This window comes from Zeugodacus cucurbitae, chromosome 3, assembly GCF_028554725.1.
Source record: "Zeugodacus cucurbitae isolate PBARC_wt_2022May chromosome 3, idZeuCucr1.2, whole genome shotgun sequence".
Taxonomy (NCBI): domain Eukaryota; kingdom Metazoa; phylum Arthropoda; class Insecta; order Diptera; family Tephritidae; genus Zeugodacus; species Zeugodacus cucurbitae.
Window position 1 is genome coordinate 75740386 of NC_071668.1, and position 21063 is coordinate 75761448.

The following is a 21063-nucleotide window of genomic DNA, read 5'->3' on the forward strand; positions in this document are numbered from 1 at the left end:
GATCTCTTGTCAGATTTGAGATTTGTATTTAGAAGTTTATGTTTTATATATTTTTTTTTAATACTTTGGGTTTGTTATTATTTTGAAAAAAAAATATGTCAAATTTTTTCTTAAGTTTAAATATTAATAATTAAAAAATTATAGTAAATTTCACGTATTAGATTATGCATAACATCTATTTAGCGAATATAAACTTCTTTAATTTTTTCTAACTAAATTTTGATGTCAACTTTTATGCTTTAAAATCTAATTTTCTATTGATAAAAATAAAAATTAACTTTTAACTAGTTAGAAAGATAGAATTTATAAACGTATTTTTTGAAAATAATCGATTTTTTTGAGTTCTTTATGTTTCAATTTTATACAAAAAATAAAAAAAAATAAAATATTAGAAACATTTTCTGTAAAAAATATGTAATTATTTTCAAAATTTTGATTTGGGGATATTTTTATTTTTCAAATAAATTTTATTATTTTTGTTCTTTAATTATAATAAAATTTTTTTCTAATTATTTAAAAGTCTATAAATGTCTAATATTTTTATATTTTGTATATTTTCTTTTACATTTTTTTATAAAATACTAAAAAATATTTTCACGCTTCCAACACTTTTAGTGCAGTTTTGGTATTTTTAAGCAACATTGAGTGTATAAAATGGGATGACTTCACAATGCTTCTGATATTTGACTACAGTTATAGTGTTAATAACTTCGATAAATAACAGTAAAGGCCGTCTGCGTTTATTTACATTCTAATACATATTAGCTACATTTGTTGTTAAGCTCATAGTAACATATGCAATATTGTACTGATACTATAAGGTAAGGGCGCTGGTTAGTAGCTCAAAAGCCATACAAAGTAACTATCAGTTATTATTCACTATTCAGTTAAAGCTTTAAATTTTCATTTTATAACCTCGAAATATTTTTAATTAAAGCATTTCTGCAATAATCCCGTAATTATTGTTTATAAAAATATTGTTGTTCTTATAAAAAATTCTCATTTTCATATTTATTTTACAAAAAAACGAAAAATCTCCCATTTCGCATTGCCCAAGCAACAATCGCTGAGCTGCACACACATTTGCTTGCGTTCTGTGTGTGCGACAAACCGACACTCCTTCATGTGTTGCGTGTAGGGTGTGAAAATATCAAAACATACAAAACAAATCAAAGAGATATTGCAATTTCTCTTTTATTAAGTGTAATGTATAAAAGACTATAGACATGATAAACAATTTCAGTTGCATCTCAGTCATTGGTGTGTGGTATAGCATTTTTTCGCTGAGAGAATGTGGAAGAAAGCGACGCTGCCACTGCTGCTGCTGCTGCTGCTCACCGCATTACTCTTGGCACAGGTGAGTTTGTCGCATTTTTTCCCACAATCTACAAACAGACAGACAGACAGACAGACTTTTCTATTTGCATTTATAAACAAATCTGACCTTAAACTACATGCACTAAACTAAACAATAAGAAATAGATGAAAGCACTATAATCAAGCACAAACATATCCATACTGCACGCGAATATATAACATTTGTATTATATATATATATATATGTATGTATGTGACTACAAGTTAATCAAAACATATATTTACTTAGTTGGTCGCAGCGAAATCAACACTGCCGGCAGCTAGTGCAGAAGACATCGGTACCAGTAGTAGTAGCACAGAGCGTTTCGTAGAGACCGCACTGGATATTAACGACAAAGGCGATGAAGATTCCGAAGAAGCAACAGTTGAGACATACGAAGACGATGATGCTGATGCGGACGAGGGAGAGCGACACGCAGCAGCGAGCAGGACAAAGAAAGCGACACCGCATTTTGTGAAAACAACGCCAACCGACGATGAGGTGGGCGAGTTGAGCGAGGAGGAGAGCGCAACGCATCAAACGCACGGCAAGCACGACGGGCGGCGTTCCGATAGCGAAGCAGATGCGCACGACGACGGTAGTGGTGGTAGTGACGATGACGATGATGGTGATGGTGATGGTGGTGGTGGTGGTGGTGAAGGTGCCAGTGCCGGTGCCAATTATGGTGTTAGTGTTGGTGTTGATGGGAATCGTGATGGCGAAGCTGTTGCTGATGAAACGAGCGAAGTGTCGCCGCTTAAGCAACGCGGACGCGATCGGCTCGCATCTATAATGATGCACGAACTCACACGGCTGATTGATTATGCATTGGAACAACAGAGATCGGTCGTCAACCAGTTTCTGCAAGACGAAACCATTGAGCTGGTGAAGTGTGCGACAATGGAGGCGGTGAAGCAGAGCTGCAGCTCGTTCATGGCGGATGTGAGAGAGGCACTCAAGCTGAACAAAGGAAATGATTTTCCAACACAACTGGCACAATTCGGTGTGAAAACGTTGATGGCGAGAGATTTCGAGAGGTTTGTGCAGCGACACAATACGACGCGCATAAAGCAGCCGACTGCGGAAAATGTGATTATCGGCAATGCGCTGCGCAAAGCGGGCGTGTTGCAGATCGAAGTGGAGTTGCAAAAGCGATTTGTGGAGTTTGCCAAACTTTTCCACAGCGTCGTCGGCGAATATGTCGCTGAGCTGCAGGCGAACGAGGAGCAGCAGCAGCGGTGTACTTTCGATGAATCGCTGTTGGATTGGTATCGGAAGTATGCCGCAGCGACGGATGCTAGCAGTCAAGTGATTGTGTTGTCCAAATTTCTGCCGCTCTACAAGGACATATACTACAAGATGAAAATGGTTGAAGATGAAGATTGAGGCGTGAGAAGCAGAAGGCGCAAAGTAATATAGTGTTAGTGTTAAAATCAAAATTTTTAATGTTACTACTAATACTAAATAATGTCCTATGCTGCTAAGTAAATTAGTATGTAATATGTGTTTTTGCGTGTAAGCATTGTGCCGTTAGCTCTACCTATGTAAATAAAGTATTATTAATTATTTAGCCTATAAGTGCCATACAATTTTTGCATTTAATACTCTTCCAAATATTTTTTTTTTTATTCTTTACTAATTTTAAGCAGCTGCCATCGAGTAATTACAATAAAAACAAAACAAAATGAAGAGTAATAAATAAATTATACAAACATACATACATACATATATGCTTAGCAAAACTCATATGTTCAGTTCAGTAAAATTGTCGCTAATAAAATACATATATTTTTAAATGATTTGCTTTCACTCTAAATTCTCTACTCACTACAATGCGTGCAGAGCGCATGGCACGCTGATAAGGTGAGTAATAATTGAAAATTTTTTACAGTGCATTTCACGAAAACACGCGAAGTACTAATATCTCCGTGAAAATGGTGAGAGAAATGCAGCCGCCAGTGACTCGCAACAATAAATTAAGGCTTGGCTGGGGAATCGCTGTTCATTGCAGTATCTATTATGTTGACAAGTAGAGTGAGTGCACATCTCTCACTTTCTCAATTACTCTTCAGTGAGAGCCGCGTTGCTATTTTGGAAGCATTGAGAAATACACTCAGATCGCATAATCGGTAAGCACAAGCAGAACGCAGTGGTCTATATTAATATTACAGCGATTTTGTGACGATTTGAAAATACAGAACAGGTGGTTTTCTTATAAGATCACTTCATATTTACGAGTATATGAACTAGCGATAAATAATGTTAAGGCGATAAAGTTGCGATCACTGTCTTTAAAAAAAAACTTTCTTATTAGTTTTGGCACTGACTGAGTATTAGGAATATTTAAAATTTTTAAAAAGACTCAAACATCTAAGTACTTAAGAACTTACGTCATAACAAAAATCTAACTGATAATCACCATTATATTTTTGTTTACATATTTATTTTAAATGCGTAGCCGTATTCTAGACATTTTTGCCTACAATACAATAAACTTCAAAGACTCTATCTTCACATACATATGTATTACTACACATGTACATCTGGCTCCGACAGGAATCTATATTATATGAAAATGTAAGAAAAAACAACACATTTGAGCACCCAAATTAATACCAAGTAAGGTCACTATGCGTAATAAAAGTGCGTTCTAGTTTGAACCAGTGCAAAGCGTCTTAAAAGTATTAATAAAATCAAAGCTCACGGCAAAAAAATTTAGCCTGTTAGGTTATCAAATATCAATCAGTAGTCAAATAATATTTGGCTGCTGGCACCTTTTGGCGAATGTACTGTATAAAATAGTTGTTCAATCTCAGTTTCATTTAGTTTCGTTTCAGCAGTCGAAGCTTGCTACAAGTTTATTATAGACAATTATGTGGAAGAAGGTTACTATAGTGTTGCTAATCGCGTGCATTTTATTGCAGGTACTACACCTCAGTCAGTCTTGACTCGAAAAATAAAATTAAACTATGTTAACTTTTACTAAATAAATAAATTCTCAAAAATCTACCGCAGGTGACAGCATCGCCCAGAAGATCGCGGCATAGTGATGAAAGCTCCAACTCGTCATCATCATCAGTATCTTCAGCATCGTCAGAATCGTCAGCATCCTCAGAAGAGTCGTACAGGCACAAGCGATCCGCAGGTGAGGACAGTTCATCCGCATCGTCAGAATCATCTGAATCATCAGCTTCCTCAGAAGAGTCCCATAGACACAAGCGATCCGCAGGTGATGACAGTTCATCAACATCGTCTGAATCATCTGAATCATCAGCTTCCTCCGAAGAGTCCCACAGGCACAAGCGATCCACAGGTGATGACAGTTCATCAGCTTCATCAGCTTCATCAGCATCGTCAGCATCCTCCGAGGAGTCCCACAGACACAAGCGATCCTCAAACAATAACAGCAGCTCCAGCTCTAGCTCTAGCTCCAGCTCTAGTTCTAGTGAATCTGTTGAAGATCACAAAGCGGATTTTGAAAAATTGTTCAACGAATTTGCGAATAAATACTACGATTTCGTGAAAAACATAAATGACAAACGAAAGTCGGTGGCCAAGAAGTTTAGTGAAAACAAATTAATTTCAAGAGTTAAAGTTGGTGCTGTAGACGAACTTAAAGAGAAACTATCACAAACTATTGGCAATGACGCTGCATTTATAAATATTAAGAACTCAGAGGATGCAGATTTGATTTCGCGTTATTTCAAAAATAGCATTGTAGCGATCACCGAACTGATCGAGTTGATAGTGAAATATAATTATGATAATTTGAAAGAACCCAGTGCTGAAGAGGTGCTTATACAGGATGTGCTCGAGCGCTCCGATGCTTATAAATTGCTCGAAGAAATACATAAACGTTTTGAAGATTTCTACAAATCGTTTGGCAAAAAGGTACGCGATTATGTGAAACATTTAACAAAGGCGCAGAAAAGTAATGAAACTAAAATCGTCAATTGGTATGATGACTTCAAGGCCGCAGATGGTTTCGGAAACAAAGTTATCAAACTGTCCGACTTCTTCTCAATCAACGTACCGAATTAGTGAAATATTAATTACGTATATAGAAATAAATTGTAAATAAATTGAATTCAAGAATTTATTGAAATGGCAAATATATGATTTTGTTTTTTCCTTCTTGGAGTAAGGACTTCTGATAATATTTTACAGGAATTGTTGTTGCATGCTGAGGTAATATTTCAAAAAAAAAATAGGTCGAACTTAAATATTATAGTCTCTAAAAGGGTCTACGCAAAAATATTAAGTACTTCTAACTCAAATTTAAATTTGGCACATTTTAGTTATAACTCCGTAGATACCCACTATTCGGTGGATTGGATATTGGTTACATATTATAAGAAATAAGTAAATGTCGTTGGAAGAACTGTAGCTTGAAGAACTGCCTTGTGATATGCTGCTTATGGTTAGTCTCAAAGGTATATTAGTTACACCGTTTCAATAAGCGACACCAATCTCTTGCTGACCCTGATGATTTGATTAATATAGTTGGAAGATAGGCTAGGTCAATATTCGAACGACTGCATTTGATTGTAGATTCAAATTCTAAACCTGCTCTCTTCCAGATCACTTTGAGATTCGGTTACTACTTGTAACTAAAAACCCTTTAAAAAAGAATCTGATTATTAATGTCAGTTGCTATTATAAACACCAGAAAGTCTGATTGTCTCTCAGCATTCTCCGAATCACACTAAATTTATATGGAATTGCAAAGTGTTTCCGTAAAATTTTATAGTTAAATCTTTAAAGGGTCAGTATGTGATTGAGCTTTAAATCTATATTGTAATACAATTAACACTGTGAAACAAGAGAAATAAAAGCTATTTTTTAAAACTCTTGAATTTTCAAATAATTTGTTATCTCTCTCATAATATAAAAATTTGGAAAAACGATTAAAACAGTTTCAATAAATATACATATATACTAAAGATTATACGTCTGTGACGTCGACTTTGATTAAAATATTATAATTGAATACATTTTTTAAGTGAGAGGCAATTAAGGCGGCTAGTTTAGCAAACGTATATTGGGTTATCGCTCGAAACTTGACACTAATAACAAATCCTCAAATGAAAGAAACTATTATAAAATATAATCATAAAGTGCCTTTATGAGTTTTATAAGGACGGGAAGTCAAGAAGAAAGTTCTGAAAGTCAACCGCATCACCTTTCAGACAACTTTGGCAGAAGTGATCAGTCATTATAGACTTAAAACTCCAAATGAATTTCTAACCATTCGTTGAAATACCTACTCCTTCAATTCCTCTTCATTTTCACCAAAGCTTAACATTCTCTACAGTCACTCCAGTATTTAATTAATTAAAAATGAATTTTACGACTTTTCAGCAATAAATAATCTTAAAATAGTGTAATTTTGAAAACCAGTGTAATCTTTCTTTTCCGGGCCCTGCATCTTTTGTTGATTATGCGCACATTTTCCTTATTGAACATTATTATTGTTTTTATTTCTTGGGAAAATGTGTAGAATATAAACAATAAAACATATGTACGTGTACATTTATAGTTGATAAGAATCCGTAGACAGGCCAGTGAAGAAACACCGGGTCAGTGTTATCGCAAAGTATTTAATTAGAATTTTATTTTTTTATAAGTAGAATACGGCAAAGAGATACGTTTTCGAATGCATAATGTGAGCTAATACATACAAAGCATACTTTTCTAAATTTCCAAAGCAATATAAATTGAGAAATGCAACAACGGAGCTCAGTGCATTTTCAGGCTCAGAAAGAATCAGTTAAACACAATTAACAATGGCAAAGGCTTTCATTATTTTAATAATCAGCGCTTTGATGCTCTTGCAGGTGAGTTCAATGCTTGCGTTAAACGGCCTAGTATCAAAATCACCACCTCCATATTTCGTCTTACAGGTGCAAGCAGTTCCGCGCATGCGTCGCGATACTGGTAATGTAGCTGTTCAACAGAAAGCGACGAACGCACGTTCCACGGGAACTTCGGAAAAGTTGAAATTTAGACCACGTCAGCTACTGATGACCACAACCCTGGCAGATTTATTGGGTTTGGCAAAATATGTGACCGAACATGGACGTCCGCTCTTCAACAAAACCCTCGCACAATTGGAGGCAGTTCCAGATAAGTGTGACGGCCTTAAAGCGAATATCACACGCATTTCTGAATACCTTAAAACGAACGCTAATCAGGGACAGTCGGATGCCGCCGAAGACATGTTGTCGCTTTTCGAATCGATGATTACGCTAACGAGCATATTGCAAGATGCCAACGAAATGCCCCCAGAATTGGAGCAAACAAAGACCGTTCAACAGGCTTTTATTGATAATGGTTCGGATAAGTTTGAAGATGATTTGATGGCCGAATTGAAAGTGGTCTCGAAGAAATTCGAAAAAGCAATCGAACATTATCTATCCATCTTGACTGAGGACCAAAAGAAGGAAGAGACTAAATTAATTGACTGGTATACTAGGTTTACAAATGAGAAGGATGACGAGAAGAAAGCAGAATTTTACTCCAACTTCTTTGACACTTTCAATCCTTGAAAATGTTTTAATATCTGTTTCATATATGTAATATCAAACGTATATGGCTTAACCTTTAAGTAAATAAAATATAAATATATAGAGCTGCCTAAAACGTCTTTGGATTTTCTTTATATTTGCTCTATATCTTAAGAAATATATTTTTCTTGTGAAGTTTAAATCGAAGTAGGTTTTTTCATTTCTCCATAATGCAAGCATTCGGAGTTAATGGACTGATTTCAAAAGATATTGACTGCTGTACTTATAACGAGTGAAATTACCTACATTCTCCTTTTGTGAAAAATTCTCTCTAAGACCGATTTCTCTCTCTCTCGCTTCTCTTGGTCGCCCCCTCTACTATAAAACTAAGAATTGCCGCAACAGGAATTGCCTGTGTGAAATCGGTCTAATAGTATGGGCGAGAGAATATATGGGATAGGAGAGAATATATGAGCACAGCACTGGAGAGTCAACTGTCAAAAATTCTGTTAAATTTAGTAGACAAATTAAAATTTTTTTTATACTCTCGCAACAAAAGTTGCTAAACAACAAGTAAAGCTCAAATCTGTCCGTCCGTCTGTCCGTCCGTGTAAGGTGTAACTTGAGTAAAAATTGAGATATCTTAATGAAATTTGGAACACGTATTCCTTGGCACCATAAGAAGTTTAAGTTCGAAAATGGGCGGAATCGGACCACTGCCACGCCCACAAAATGGCGATAACCTAAAACACATAGAGAGCGATAACTAAGCCATAAATAAAGTTATGAAAATAAAATTTGGAACATAGGATCGCATTAGAGAGGGGCACATTTGAATGTAATTTTTTTGGAAAAGTGGGTGTGACCCCGCCCCCAAATAGGTTTTTTGTCTATAGATCGCAAACCAATGAAGCTATATAAACCAAACTTTCTGCAGTCGTTTCTTTATAAAGTTTTAGCCGTTTCTTTATAAAGTCCAAAAATGAAAGAAATCGGATAATAACCACGCCCACTTCCCATACAAAGGTTAGGTTGAAAATGACTAAAAGTGCATTAACTCACTAACGAGAAACGTCAGAAACACCAAATTTTACATAAGAAATGACAGAAGGAAGCTGCACTGAGATCTTTTTACAAAATGGAAAAGGGCGTGGCGTCGCCCACTTATGGGTCAAAGAACATATCTCGAGAGCTACTCCACCGATTACAATGAAATTCGGTATATAACACGTTCTTGACACCCTGATGACACTGGTGGAATATGGGTGAAATCGCCTACTTCCCATATAACCCAATTTTGAATCCTTCTGATCCTTTCACTTTACAATGTATACATAAGGAACCGGTAAAGATAGCGAAATAAAACTTTACTCAAATACTGTATTTGAGCTGTGACATCACTTGTGGAAAAATTGTCAAAATCGGACCATGACTTTTCAAGGCCCCTGATATCAAACATGAAGAACTCAGTGCCTAAGGGTAATTTTTCACCGAAAATATAGGTAAATCTCTAAATAAATTGCGAGAGTATAAAATGTTCGGTTGCACCCGAACTTTGCCTTTCCTTACATGTTTCCTTTAATTTTGATCAAACTAAATTGACATATAACAATTCCGAGTGAAAACATTCACTAAAAAAATTCGAACTCAAATATAATAACCGTAAAGTTTTTCGAAAATAATAGATATACGGTGGTATCAATCCATATATAGTACATTTGTAAGGAGCAAAAATAAATACATATCGATATGATTAGTAGACTTCATTTGATTTTTTATGACTGCTATTCCTATATATGTATGTATATTATACTAAGTTAGAAGGTTAAATTGATTCGGAAAATTGACATCACATCATTGAGTTAAATTTTTACGGTTTATGGCTTTAATAATTATTTTTTATTCATTATTCAAATGATTTTATTTACTTTACCGAGCATCATTTTTGCTGATTGGAATATATATGTAAACACAAATATTATTCATTTAATTTTGAGTTACTTTATTTCGCAGAAATAATTGATAAGAATATCAGCAAGACTCTCGTGCTTATATGTTATTACTCTAATAAAAACACTTATAAATACTATATACTCAACAGATCTTGAACTCAGTGTTTATATTTAAAATTTGCAAAAAATATATTTTCGTATATTCCTTATTACCTCCAGAGTTTCACGTTCTCTCTCCATTCGGCATATAAATATCTCGCAGACGTTTGTTACACATTTAGTGTGCATCGAAACTTCGAAGAGCGATTTTAACAAAAAAGTAAAAAATGTTTAAAAAACTCTCATTGTTGGCATTCGCTCTGCTGTTAGTAATACAGGTTTGGAAATTACTTAGAAAAAGGTTTTTGTATTGAATTAAATATTCAACTTTCTGTCACAGTTTACTACGTGCTTACCGAGACCAACTTCTTCGGAATCGGAGGAGGATAATACCATTCCACATGGTACATCAACAGTAACGCCATCTCTCGGTGAAAACGCCGTGCCAAATGGACGCAAGCGGCTGGAAGCGAGTATTTACAAAAACTTTGAAAACTTTTTAAATTTCCGTTTGGAACGCACCAATAAAATAGCGCAAGATGTGCTAGCCGATCCCTCCATGAACAGTATCGCCAGTCCGGCTATGGAGGAAGAAAAAAATGTACTTAGGAAATATGTGAAGGACTCTAAGGAGGCGTTATTAGCGGTGCTGCCTGCCGATAAGAATGATCAACACAATCGTTTCTTCTTTGCAATCGGTAAAGATTTTGTGCTTGAAAATTTCAACAGCTTTAATCGCAGACGTGCCTCAAAGACGGAGCAGCTAACACCGGAGCAACAGGTCTCCTGGAATGCTTTAAAGAAACATGGCGTACTCGAATACTCTGAAGAGATGGATAAACGTACAAACGACTTCGCTAAACAAATAGTAGATGATTTCGATGATTATATGAAAGCACTCTCAACGGTTGAAAAAGAGAAGGAAAAGGAGATGGTGGATGTTTGGGATGCGTATAAAAAGAATGAGATTGGATTGGATAAAGTTGAATTTGGACAAAATTTGTTCGGTGCACTATTCAAATATGACTCTAAGGCATAATCATAATAAAATTTACAAAGGATGAACAATTTAATTCGTGATATGTTCTTCTATGTATATATTGTATAAGAATATTGAGGATTGGTTTACAAATGTAAATTGCATTTTGGTAAATTGCTAAATAAAAGAAAAATATAAATTCTGGATGAATATAATTTTTGTTTGCTATGAGTGTGGCCTCCGATCGCTTCAGGTTTTCAAGGTTCAGGGCTTTAGCCTTTCAAAAGCTATTCATGTTCATATACTTTTGTAATGTTTAATAATAATATATAATTTATACAATATATATAATGTTCAGTTATACTTTATAGAAATGAAGAAGATGATAAGAATATGAGTAGTGCTCTCCTACTTGTATGCAAATATTATAGATGAGGCTCATAGCACTTGCACTGCCTTGGTTCATGTACAAGTGTATGCGAAATAAGTAGGTTTCTTTCCTTACTCAAATATCTTCAAGTCGTGTCTTAATTTCGCATATAAATACCTCGCCGAAGCTTGCTACGCATCTAGTGTGCAGTGAAACTTGGAAGAGCGCTTTCAATCAATAAGTGAAGATGTTTAAAAAGAATTTACTGCTGGCCATCGGCTTGCTGTTACTCATACAGGTTCCTATATAACCTATAAAATAGAATTCTTATTTATTTAAATAGTTACTATACTTTTTCCATAGCTCACTGCATGCTTAGCAAAACCAACTTCATCGGAATCGGAGGAAGATAACACCATTCCACATGGCACATCAACAACAACGCCATCTCTGGGTGAAAGTGATGTGCCAAATGGACGTAAGCGGCTCGAAGCGAATATTTCCAAAAACTTTGAAACCTTTTTAAAGTACTGTTTGGAACGCACCAATAAAATAGCGCAAGATGTGTTAGAGGATCCCTCCATGAACAGTATCGCCAGTCAGGCTATGGAGGAAGAAAAAAATTTACTTAGGAAATATGTGAAGGACTCCAAGGAGGCTTTGTTAGCGGCGCTGCCTGCCGATAAAAATGATCAACACAATCGTATCTTTTTTGCAATCTTCGTGCTTGAAAATTTCAACAGCTTTAATAGCAGACGTGTTTTAAAGACGGAGTATCTAACATAGGAGCAACAGGTCTCCTGGAATGCTTTCAAGAAACATGGTGTATACGAGTACAATAAAGAGATGGAGAAACGCGCCACCGACTTCGCTAAACAAATAGTAGATGATTTCGATGAGTATATGAAAGCGCTCTCAACGGTCGAAAAAGAGAAGGAAAAGGAAATTGTGGAAGTTTATAATTCGTATAAAAAGACTGAGATTGGATTGGATAAGGTTGAATTTGGACAAAAATTGTTCGGTGCACTATTCAAATATGACTCTAAGGCATAATAATAATAAAATTTACCAAGAATAAAAAAAATAATTCGTGATATGTTCGTCTTTACATTATTGTATGAGTATATTGAGGAGTGGTTTACACATACATATATATACAGATTGCTAAATAAAGGAAAAATATAAATTCTAAATAAAAATATTTTTAATTTTCTATAAGTAAGGTCAGGAGCTGTGGTCCGCTTCAGGTTTTCAAGTTTTAGCTTTCCAAATGCTATACATATTCATACAGTTTTGTAGTACTCAATAAAAATCTATTATTTATATACTTTATATAATTTACAGTTATTCTTTATAGAAATAATTGATAAGAATATGCGTAGTGCTCTTCTACTTGTATGCCAAGAGATGGGTCTGCTTATATTCAGGTGTACACTCATAGGACTTGGACTGCCTTAGTTGTTGTACAAGTGTATGCGGAATAGGTAGATTTCTTTTCTTACTCAAACATCTTCAAGTCGTTGCTTCATTTCGCATATAAATACCTCGCCGAAGCTTGCTACGCATTTAGTGTGCAGTGAAACTTGGAAGAGCGTTTTCAATCAATAAGTGAAGATGTTTAAAAATAATTTACTGCTGGCCATCGGCTTGCTGTTACTAATACAGGTTCGCAAATTAAACAAGAAAATGTTTTTGTTATAAAAAAAAATTATTTTTCTTTCAGCTTACGACGTGCTTACCAAAACCAACTTCCTCGGAATCGGAGGAAGATAATATCATTCCATACGGTACATCAACCGCTATGTCATCAGTAAGTGAAAGTGCAGTGCCAAATGGCTGTAAGAGGCTCGAAGCGAATGTTTTTAAAGGTCACATTAACTTTTTAAACTTTTGCTTGCGACGAAGTAATCAAATAGCAAAGAATGTACTAGCCGATCCTTCTATGAATCGCATAGAGAGCCAAGCCATGGAGTATGAAAGAAATACACTTACAAAATATGTAAAAGATTCTAAGCAGGCGCTAGCTATGGTGCTGCCTGCCGATAAAAATGGGCGTAACGATCGCTTCTTCTTCGCAATGGGTAAAGATTTTGTGCTTGAAGATTTCAACGGCTTTTATCGAAGACGTGCTTCAACATTCGAAGTGCTTACACCAGAACAACAGGTATCATGGGAAGCTTTGAAGAAACATGGTGCTTTAGAGTACAACGCAGAGATGAAGAAACGTTCGAAAGAATTTGCAAGCCACATAGTCGATGAGTTCGATAATTATATGAAAACACTACCAGCTGCTGAAAGAGAGAAGGAAAAGGAACTGTACGAAGTGTGGGATAAGTACACAAAGAATAAACTTGAATTCGATAAGGTTGAATTGGGCGAAAAACTGTTTCTTGAACTATTCCAATACGAATCCGATAAGTAATTGTATATATGGAAATGTATTTTTATTTTTTACAAAATATAATAAATTAATAAAATTATAATAAATATTTAAATTTGTGGACTATATATTCTTGAGTCGTTTCAATAAATAAATATTTCTTTGGTTTCGGGAAAGGGCTTAATAAGAGAAAACTATAAACCAGTTTTTCTTAACACATATGAAAGTCAGGTTAATACGCATAAGTTTCCGACCAATTCAAGCATTTATTATAGCGGTCGTCACTTTTCATTGAAAAAGTTTCTAATGGGTCTACCAGCTGTACAATTTTTCGGATAAATGCAGTGGGCTCAGTCAAGAATTTAGAATTGATTGATCAACAAGCAATTTTAAAGAATCTAAAAGAAAGAGGTTCTTCATGTCATAAGATCATATGGCTTTCTTTAATTAATAGACCAATTTGGAGTCCACCAGCTCTTTGAGCTCGCGATAATTTTTTGTTTTTTATAAAGTTTTGACATTTTTATCAAAATTAATTGAATCTAGTCTATACTGTTACTGATCTCACAGTAAGCTTAATGTTGAGCGGACTAAACTCACAAATCTATATGTATATTGAAACTTTACTTCGAATATATTTTTTAAATGAAGCTTATTTTATAAACATATAAATGTATGTGTGAGTATGAGTAGCTGTTTACAAAAATATTTGATAAGGCTTTAGAGCAATTATTTATATTAGTAGATTTGAAAAGAAGCAACAAGTTGAGCAGACTACATTGGAATTTTATGACCCTTATGGAGTTCACTTGATAGCACATCATTAGATTTTATTTTCATATTTACCTTTAATTTCAATGCCTCATTTAATTTCATGTAAATATTGAAATAAGCAAATATATTATTCATTTAATTCAGAGCTGTACTTTGTATGAGCAATTTTATTCAAAGACTTTCAAGTCGAGTGTCAATTCTGCATATAAATATCTAGTTGAGTCTTGCCTTACAATTAGTGAGGCTACTTCGGAATCAGCGGAAGATAATACCATTCCACATGGTTCAGCAACAACAGCGACATCTGTAGGTGATGGTGTTGGTCGTAAAAGGCTCGAAGCGTTTGTTTTTAAAGGCCATATCGATTTTTTAAACTTTTGCTTGGAACGTACCAATCAAATAGAGAAAGATGCGCTCGCTGACCCTTCTATGAATGGAGCTATGGAGTCTGAAAGAGATGCACTTACGAAATATATTAAAGACTCTAAGGAAGCACTAAATTCGGCTATGCCTATTGGCAAAAGTGAGAAGAACAATCGTTTCTTCTTCGGCATGGGTAAAGAATTCGTGCTTAATAAGTTCAACAGCGTTTATCGCAGCAGTATTGCAAACCCCACTGAGCTTACAGCAGAACAGCAGGTATCATGGGAAGCTTTAAAGAAGCATGACGTATTGGAGTACAACGAAGAGATGGAGAAACGTTCGAAAGATTTCGCTTGCCACATAGTTGATGAATTCGAAAAATATATAAAAACACTCTCAGCGGACGAAAGAGATAAGGAAAAGCAGTTCGTGGAAGTTTGGGATAAGATCACAAAGAATGAGCTTGACTTAGACAAGGCTGAATTTGGTCAAAAATTGCTTCTTCGACTGTTCGATTACGAATCAGAGAAGTAAACGACTAATGACATATTATTAAAATTTTTGAAGTGTAACAAATAAAAATGTTATGAAGATTAATATTTGGTTTTATTCGTCTTCTACAGTGATTTGGTTAGGTTTTTAATGCCTCATTTAATTTGGCGTAAATATATATGATATATGTATGTGGTAGACAAAAAGATGATTGATTTAATTGTGAGTTATACGCTGTAGAAGTAATTGATAAGAATATAAGCAAGGCTCTCGTTCAAATGCAAATATAATAAATGGTGTATCGAATGCACCGTTGTAGACTTGAACTCCGCTTATTTTAAGAGTGTGAGCAAAAAATATGTATATTTATTTTTTAATCAAATACCATGAAGTCATGTCTCAATTCTGCGTATAAATACCTTGTATGAGCCTGCTACGCATTTAGTGTGCATCGAAACCTGAAAGAACGTTTTCAATAAAGTACAGAAAGCGAAAATGTTTAAGCGCATTTCGTATCTGACATTCGCCTTGCTGTTATTCATACAGGTTTTTAAATAAATTAAAAAAATAAATAAATAAAAATTGTTTTTGTTATTAAATTAAATTATCGACTTTCTGTCGCAGTTTACAACGTGTTTACCCATACCAACCGCTACGGATAGATTGGAAAATAATAACATTCCACAAGTTACAACAACAGTAAACCCAACAGTAGCTGTAGCCGAAGGCCACAATAGCTTCGAGGATGCCTTCTTCAAAGGTTTAATAAATTTTCAAAATTTTCGTTTACAACGAAGCAATCAAATAGCGAAAGATGTGCTCGCCGATCCCTCCATGAATAGTATAGATAGCGAAGCTATGGAGAAGGAAAGAAGTGTGCTTCGGAAATATGTGCAAGACTCGAGGGAATCGTTAAATACCGCACAGCCTGCCGACAATAATTATGAGTACGCTGGCTTCATTTTTCTGGGCAATAAAGATGTGGTTCTTCAAAGTTTCGATAGATTTAAGCGGAGGCACGCTTCAAAGACGGAAGCACTAACACCAGAACAACAGGTGGCCTGGGATGCTTTAAAGAAGCATGGTGTATTGGAATACGATGAAGAGGTGGACAAACGTTACAAAGAATACTTACACTACTTGGTGGATGAATTTGAAGCATATGTGAAGACACTCTCTGCTGACGACAAAGAGAAGGCAAAAGATTTGATAGAGGCATGGAATGCATATACAAAGCATGAACGTGGAATGGATAAGACGGCGTTCGGTCACAGATTGTTCCAAATAAGTTGGAAATTTTAGTAAACGTTGACACGATATTTACGAGGGCGAACAAAGTTTATTTTCGGGAACTTACATTCTTCGATTTTTATATTATCTCCGCCAACACAACCGCATAATAAATATTTGTAAATATAACTAAAAAATAAAAAAATAAATAAAATTAATAAGTTATTTCCGACTGTATTAAATTCTCATTAAATGTTAAATCGCTTAAAAAATTAATCGAATGGCAACCCTGCTTCTATAAGTAGCAAACTAATGCGATGACGATATACTCGTATATAGTTTTGACATTATTGTCATTCATTACAAATAAATTTAATTATTTTTGTTTAGCTGAATTTCCACTACATAAGCTCTTGTAACCGCGTTTGCTCAGAGTCGTCTCCAAAAGTTTTATGGTGGGGGTGTATCTGTCGCAAACAAAATGTTCAAAAAGACATTTTTGTTGTCCAAATACAACGGAGAATAAAAAACATTTTTAGCTTTCTCTAATTTCCTCAATACAACTTTAGGCTAAATTTTAAGAACTTCATTCTTCCTAGCGCATTCTTGAAAGATAATTTGCAAAATTTTGATGAGACAAGCCAACCACTTATTTAAGCTTCACCGTTACTACTGCCACCTCTGTATCTGCAACATATTGACTATTTGACCTCTGCTCATCACTTTTGTATTTTGTATGCCCGAAAAATACATTTATTATTCTATCAATTAAAGCGATTGCAATAAATTAAAAATGGAAAATTATTAGTAAACATGTAAATCATAACTCAGCGCCAAGTATAAATGACGGAAATTTCCTGTAACGGCGCATAGTGCATTCTACAACAGCGTGCGATCGCTTTCAAATTGAGCGAAAGTCCGTGAACGACAAAATGTCAAAAATAATCTGGTTATTTGTGTGCGTAATTTCTTTGCATGTTTGGAAGAAATAAAATTCATTACAACTCCATTTTGAGATACATTTAAATAAACTTTTTTTCGTTAATCCACAGTTTGCAATTAGTTTGCCAACTGCAGAAACTCAAAGTGCTCTCAAGGACAGCAGCAGCACCGAGCACAATGCGCTGGCGCCAGCGAAAGGCAAAGATGCACCAAAACCGCTGACCTTGGAAGAGCAAAACTTGATAACACGTGAACGCAAACGCCTCTCAGCTATGATAATCGAAGGCGACAAGAAGCACCAGCAGTTTCTTTTGAAAGCCAGTAATAAAATTGCGAAAAACATACTTGCCGACCCTGCCATCAGTAGAATAGGCACCACCGAAGGCAAGCAGGAACGGGCCGTGCTTGAGGCATATGTCCAGGATTCGGATGATATTCTTAACGCTACAGCCGATAAATGCATTAAAGTGCTTAAAGACTTCTTCACTTTTACCAATAGACACTATTCAATCAAATATAATCCTATGTATGCAGATGATATTTGGTATAAAGCTTTGAAGACACATGGTATGGATCAGCTCGAGTCTGAAGAAGCGAAAATATTGAACGAAATCGGTTGTCAGTACGCAGATGAATTCGAAAAGTACCTGAAGTCGCTTTCGCCAGCAGGTCTCGAGAAAGAAAAGGATTTAGTGTATGTACAAGAGACCTTTTTGGAAAATAAAGATGTTTTGGATAAGGCGAATTATGGTTATCGTTATGTCAGCTTTTTCAAGGAACAACAAGCGGAGGATTAAAAGAAAATAATGTATAAAGAAAGCTTGAAGCTTGCTATAAAATTAAGTTTTAACTGTAGTTATTGCATTTTAAATGGTTTATATAATAAATAGTTATATTTTGAATTTCTAAATTTATCATATATAATTGGGTTTTTGCCAAAATGAGACGCTGATAAGATATTCTTCTCAACTGAAAATGTCATTTTTTGAGCCAAATTTTCGACATTTGCGGGAATATCTCTAGGGTCAAGCACTGATCGATTAAATCGATTAAATCGTTTTATATCGATCTTGGACATTTGTGTCAACATTAACCCAACAAAATATTTGTAGAGATCTGTTTGCATCCCAAACTAATTCTTAACTAAAAATGTCACTTTTGGAGCCGAATTCTCGACATTTGCGGCTACAGTTGTAAACCTAATACATTCTTCGATTTTTATCTTATCTTCGCCAACACAAGCGTATACTAAATATTTGTAAATATAACTAAAAAAAAAATAAAAAGGGTATTTTCGGCTGTATTAAATTCTCATTAAATGTTAAATCGCTCAAAAAACTAATCCAACGGCAACCCTGCTTCTATAAGTAGCAAACTAATGCGATGACGATATACTCGTATATAGTTTTGACATTATTGTCATTCATTACAAATAAATTTAATTATTTCTGATTAGCTGAATTTCCACTACATAAGCTATTGTATACGCGTTTGCTCAGAGTCGTCTCCAAAAGCTTTGTGGTGGGGGTGCAACTGTCTTAAAAGAAAAATTTGATTTTTGTTGTTTTTTAAACTCGAACTACAACTTAACTGGGAATAAAAACATTTTTAGCTTTTTCTGATTCTCGCAATACAACTTTAGGCTAAATTTTAAGTGCTTTATTCTTCTTTGCGGATTCTTGAAATATATTTGCAAAATTTTGATGAGAGGTTTGTAATTAGCCAATCACTTGTTTGGGGTTCTGCGCCACTACTGCCACCTCTGTATCTGCGTCATATTGACTATTTGACCTCTGCTCATCACTTTTGTATTTTTTTTCGGGCATACATTTGTTATTCTATCAATTAAAGCGATTGCAATAAATTAAAAATGAAATATTATTAGTAAACATGTAAATCATGCTTCAGCGCCAAGTATAAATGACGGAAATTTCCTGTAACGGCGCATAGTGCATTCTACAACAGCGTGCGATCGCTTTCAAATCGAACGAAAGTCCGTTAACGACAAAATGTCAAAAATAATCTGGTTATTCGTGTGCGCAATATATTTGCAGGTTTGGAGAAAATCAAATTCATAACAATTCCATTGAGTTACATTTAAATAAAATTTTCTTTAATCCACAGTTTGCATTTTGTCTGCCAACTGCAGAAACTCAAAGTGCTCTCAAGGACAGCAGCAGCACCGAGCAGAATGCGTTGGCGCCAGCGAAAGGCAAAGATGCACCAAAACCACTGACCTTGGAAGAGCAAAATTTGATCACACGTGAACGCAAACGACTCTCAGCTATGATATCCGCAGGCGACAGAAAGCATCAGGAATTTATATTAAAAGAGAGTAATAAAATTGCGAAAGACATACTTGCCGATCCGGCGATTAGTAGTATAGACACCGTTGATGGTAAGCAGGAACGGGCAATCCTTGAGACATATGTCCAGGATTCGGATGACATTCTTAACGATGTAGGCAAAAAATGCATTAAGCGTGTGCTTAAAGACTTCTACACGTTTGTCAACAGACACAATTCAAGCAAAGACAAGCCAATATATGCACATGATATTTGGTACAAAGCTTTGGAGACACATGGTATGAATCAGCTCGAGGCTGAGGAAGCGAAATTATTGAACGAAATCAGTTATCAGTATGCGGATGAATTCGAAAAGTATCTCAAGTTGCTTTCGCCAGCGGGTCTGGAGAAAGAAAAGGATTTAGTGTATGTACATGAGACCTATTTGGAAAATAAAGATGTTATGGATAAGGCGGATTATGGTTATCGTTACGTTAGCTTTTTCTACGGACCACAAGCTGAGGATTAAAAGGAATAATGTATAAAGAAAGCTTGAAGCTTGCTATAAAATTTAGTAATATTATTTTAGTTATTGCATTTTGAATGGTTTATATAATAAATAGTTATATTTTGAATGCAGTGTCATTTTATATTTCGTTACGTACAATTGTGTATAATTTTTGGTTTCTTATCACGCTCAAATGTACAGAAACCACGTACTCATACATACATATCTGATATATTTTCAACATATATACATACTTACATATATTCAAATGTACACTAACAACTATTATTCGCAGCTGTAAAAATAGATAGCAAGCGGCTAAGCTTTTAAGCATGTCTACAGCTTTCATATGTCTCACTATTAGTAATGCAGAGCAGTTTAATGTTAATTTCCCAACTAATACCAAGCTAGATCGCGGTATTCTATTCTAAATTTATCATATATAATTGGGCTTTTGCCAAAATGAGACGCTGATAAGATATTCTAAATAAAAAGAAGTAAGGAAAGGCTCAGTTCGGGTGTAACAGAACATTTTATACTCTCGCACTTTATTGAGATAATTTTATTAAGATAACACACAATTAGGCCCATATATTCGACATAAACTTCAATAGAATAATATTCATTATATATAGTATATGAGGTCTGAGATCTGAGGTAATTCCTGAACCGATTTTCACCACTTAGGTACGCTATATCAAAGACCATACGTTTACTTAATTTTACTAAGATATTTCACATATTAACTCATATGTAGGTAATAAAACCCACCATATTTTTGAAAAACCTATAATTAGGTATATGGGATCTAGGAGAAGTTATGACC

The 21063-nt window shown here is 34.9% G+C and overlaps 7 protein-coding genes and 1 pseudogene across 9 annotated transcripts; all 8 read left to right on the forward strand.

Annotated features, from left to right (window-relative positions):
- Positions 1-1243: 1243 nt before the first annotated feature.
- LOC105212053 (uncharacterized) lies at positions 1244-3153 on the forward strand. Its single transcript, XM_011183808.3, has 2 exons — positions 1244-1357; positions 1607-3153. The coding sequence occupies exons 1-2, from the start codon at positions 1292-1294 to the stop codon at positions 2741-2743; spliced, it is 1203 nt and encodes a 400-aa protein (XP_011182110.2). The 5' UTR covers positions 1244-1291; the 3' UTR covers positions 2744-3153.
- A 311-nt stretch (positions 3154-3464) lies between these two features.
- Positions 3465-5469, forward strand: LOC105212054 (osteocalcin 2). 3 transcript variants are annotated; one of them, XM_054227033.1, is made up of 4 exons: positions 3465-3486; positions 4184-4281; positions 4373-4453; positions 4622-5469. In XM_054227033.1, exons 2-4 carry the CDS (start codon positions 4231-4233, stop codon positions 5396-5398), a joined length of 909 nt encoding a protein of 302 aa, XP_054083008.1. In that variant the 5' UTR covers positions 3465-3486; positions 4184-4230; the 3' UTR covers positions 5399-5469. The 3 variants fall into 3 exon arrangements, with proteins under 3 accessions (XP_054083008.1, XP_054083007.1, XP_054083006.1); XM_054227032.1 differs by having other exon boundaries at positions 3467-3486; positions 4373-4528; XM_054227031.1 differs by lacking the exon at positions 3465-3486 and having other exon boundaries at positions 4178-4281; positions 4373-5469.
- A 1569-nt stretch (positions 5470-7038) lies between these two features.
- On the forward strand, positions 7039-7999 carry LOC105212055 (uncharacterized). Its single transcript, XM_011183812.3, has 2 exons — positions 7039-7194; positions 7261-7999. The coding sequence occupies exons 1-2, from the start codon at positions 7144-7146 to the stop codon at positions 7903-7905; spliced, it is 696 nt and encodes a 231-aa protein (XP_011182114.2). The 5' UTR covers positions 7039-7143; the 3' UTR covers positions 7906-7999.
- Positions 8000-10032: 2033 nt separating this feature from the next.
- Positions 10033-11099, forward strand: LOC105212058 (uncharacterized). The gene is made up of 2 exons (XM_011183817.3): positions 10033-10192; positions 10255-11099. Exons 1-2 carry the CDS (start codon positions 10142-10144, stop codon positions 10951-10953), a joined length of 750 nt encoding a protein of 249 aa, XP_011182119.2. The 5' UTR covers positions 10033-10141; the 3' UTR covers positions 10954-11099.
- Positions 11100-11244: 145 nt separating this feature from the next.
- Positions 11245-12462, forward strand: LOC105212056 (uncharacterized; annotated as a pseudogene).
- A 303-nt stretch (positions 12463-12765) lies between these two features.
- On the forward strand, positions 12766-16727 carry LOC114803486 (uncharacterized). Its single transcript, XM_011183814.3, has 3 exons — positions 12766-12928; positions 12987-15818; positions 15897-16727. Exons 1-2 carry the CDS (start codon positions 12878-12880, stop codon positions 13683-13685), a joined length of 750 nt encoding a protein of 249 aa, XP_011182116.2. The 5' UTR covers positions 12766-12877; the 3' UTR covers positions 13686-15818; positions 15897-16727.
- Positions 16728-17330: 603 nt separating this feature from the next.
- LOC128920088 (uncharacterized) lies at positions 17331-18354 on the forward strand. The gene is made up of 2 exons (XM_054226483.1): positions 17331-17479; positions 17555-18354. Exons 1-2 carry the CDS (start codon positions 17435-17437, stop codon positions 18239-18241), a joined length of 732 nt encoding a protein of 243 aa, XP_054082458.1. The 5' UTR covers positions 17331-17434; the 3' UTR covers positions 18242-18354.
- A 985-nt stretch (positions 18355-19339) lies between these two features.
- On the forward strand, positions 19340-20364 carry LOC105212059 (uncharacterized). Its single transcript, XM_054226482.1, has 2 exons — positions 19340-19498; positions 19569-20364. Exons 1-2 carry the CDS (start codon positions 19454-19456, stop codon positions 20256-20258), a joined length of 735 nt encoding a protein of 244 aa, XP_054082457.1. The 5' UTR covers positions 19340-19453; the 3' UTR covers positions 20259-20364.
- The last annotated feature ends 699 nt before the right edge of the window (positions 20365-21063 follow it).

Excerpts from the sequence above, each read along its gene's own strand:
- LOC105212055 (XM_011183812.3), top strand. The coding sequence starts at position 7,144 with ATGGCAAAGGCTTTCATTATTTTAATAATCAGCGCTTTGATGCTCTTG. Across the intron at positions 7,195-7,260 it reads GCGCTTTGATGCTCTTGCAG|GTGCAAGCAGTTCCGCGCAT; the intron begins GTGAGTTCAATG and ends TTCGTCTTACAG.
- LOC114803486 (XM_011183814.3), top strand. The coding sequence starts at position 12,878 with ATGTTTAAAAATAATTTACTGCTGGCCATCGGCTTGCTGTTACTAATA. Across the intron at positions 12,929-12,986 it reads GCTTGCTGTTACTAATACAG|CTTACGACGTGCTTACCAAA; the intron begins GTTCGCAAATTA and ends TTTTTCTTTCAG.
- LOC105212058 (XM_011183817.3), top strand. The coding sequence starts at position 10,142 with ATGTTTAAAAAACTCTCATTGTTGGCATTCGCTCTGCTGTTAGTAATA. Across the intron at positions 10,193-10,254 it reads CTCTGCTGTTAGTAATACAG|TTTACTACGTGCTTACCGAG; the intron begins GTTTGGAAATTA and ends TTTCTGTCACAG.
- LOC105212053 (XM_011183808.3), top strand. The coding sequence starts at position 1,292 with ATGTGGAAGAAAGCGACGCTGCCACTGCTGCTGCTGCTGCTGCTCACC. Across the intron at positions 1,358-1,606 it reads CCGCATTACTCTTGGCACAG|TTGGTCGCAGCGAAATCAAC; the intron begins GTGAGTTTGTCG and ends ATATTTACTTAG.
- LOC105212059 (XM_054226482.1), top strand. The coding sequence starts at position 19,454 with ATGTCAAAAATAATCTGGTTATTCGTGTGCGCAATATATTTGCAG. Across the intron at positions 19,499-19,568 it reads TGTGCGCAATATATTTGCAG|TTTGCATTTTGTCTGCCAAC; the intron begins GTTTGGAGAAAA and ends TTTAATCCACAG.
- LOC105212054 (XM_054227031.1), top strand. The coding sequence starts at position 4,231 with ATGTGGAAGAAGGTTACTATAGTGTTGCTAATCGCGTGCATTTTATTG. Across the intron at positions 4,282-4,372 it reads TCGCGTGCATTTTATTGCAG|GTGACAGCATCGCCCAGAAG; the intron begins GTACTACACCTC and ends AATCTACCGCAG.
- LOC128920088 (XM_054226483.1), top strand. The coding sequence starts at position 17,435 with ATGTCAAAAATAATCTGGTTATTTGTGTGCGTAATTTCTTTGCAT. Across the intron at positions 17,480-17,554 it reads TGTGCGTAATTTCTTTGCAT|TTTGCAATTAGTTTGCCAAC; the intron begins GTTTGGAAGAAA and ends GTTAATCCACAG.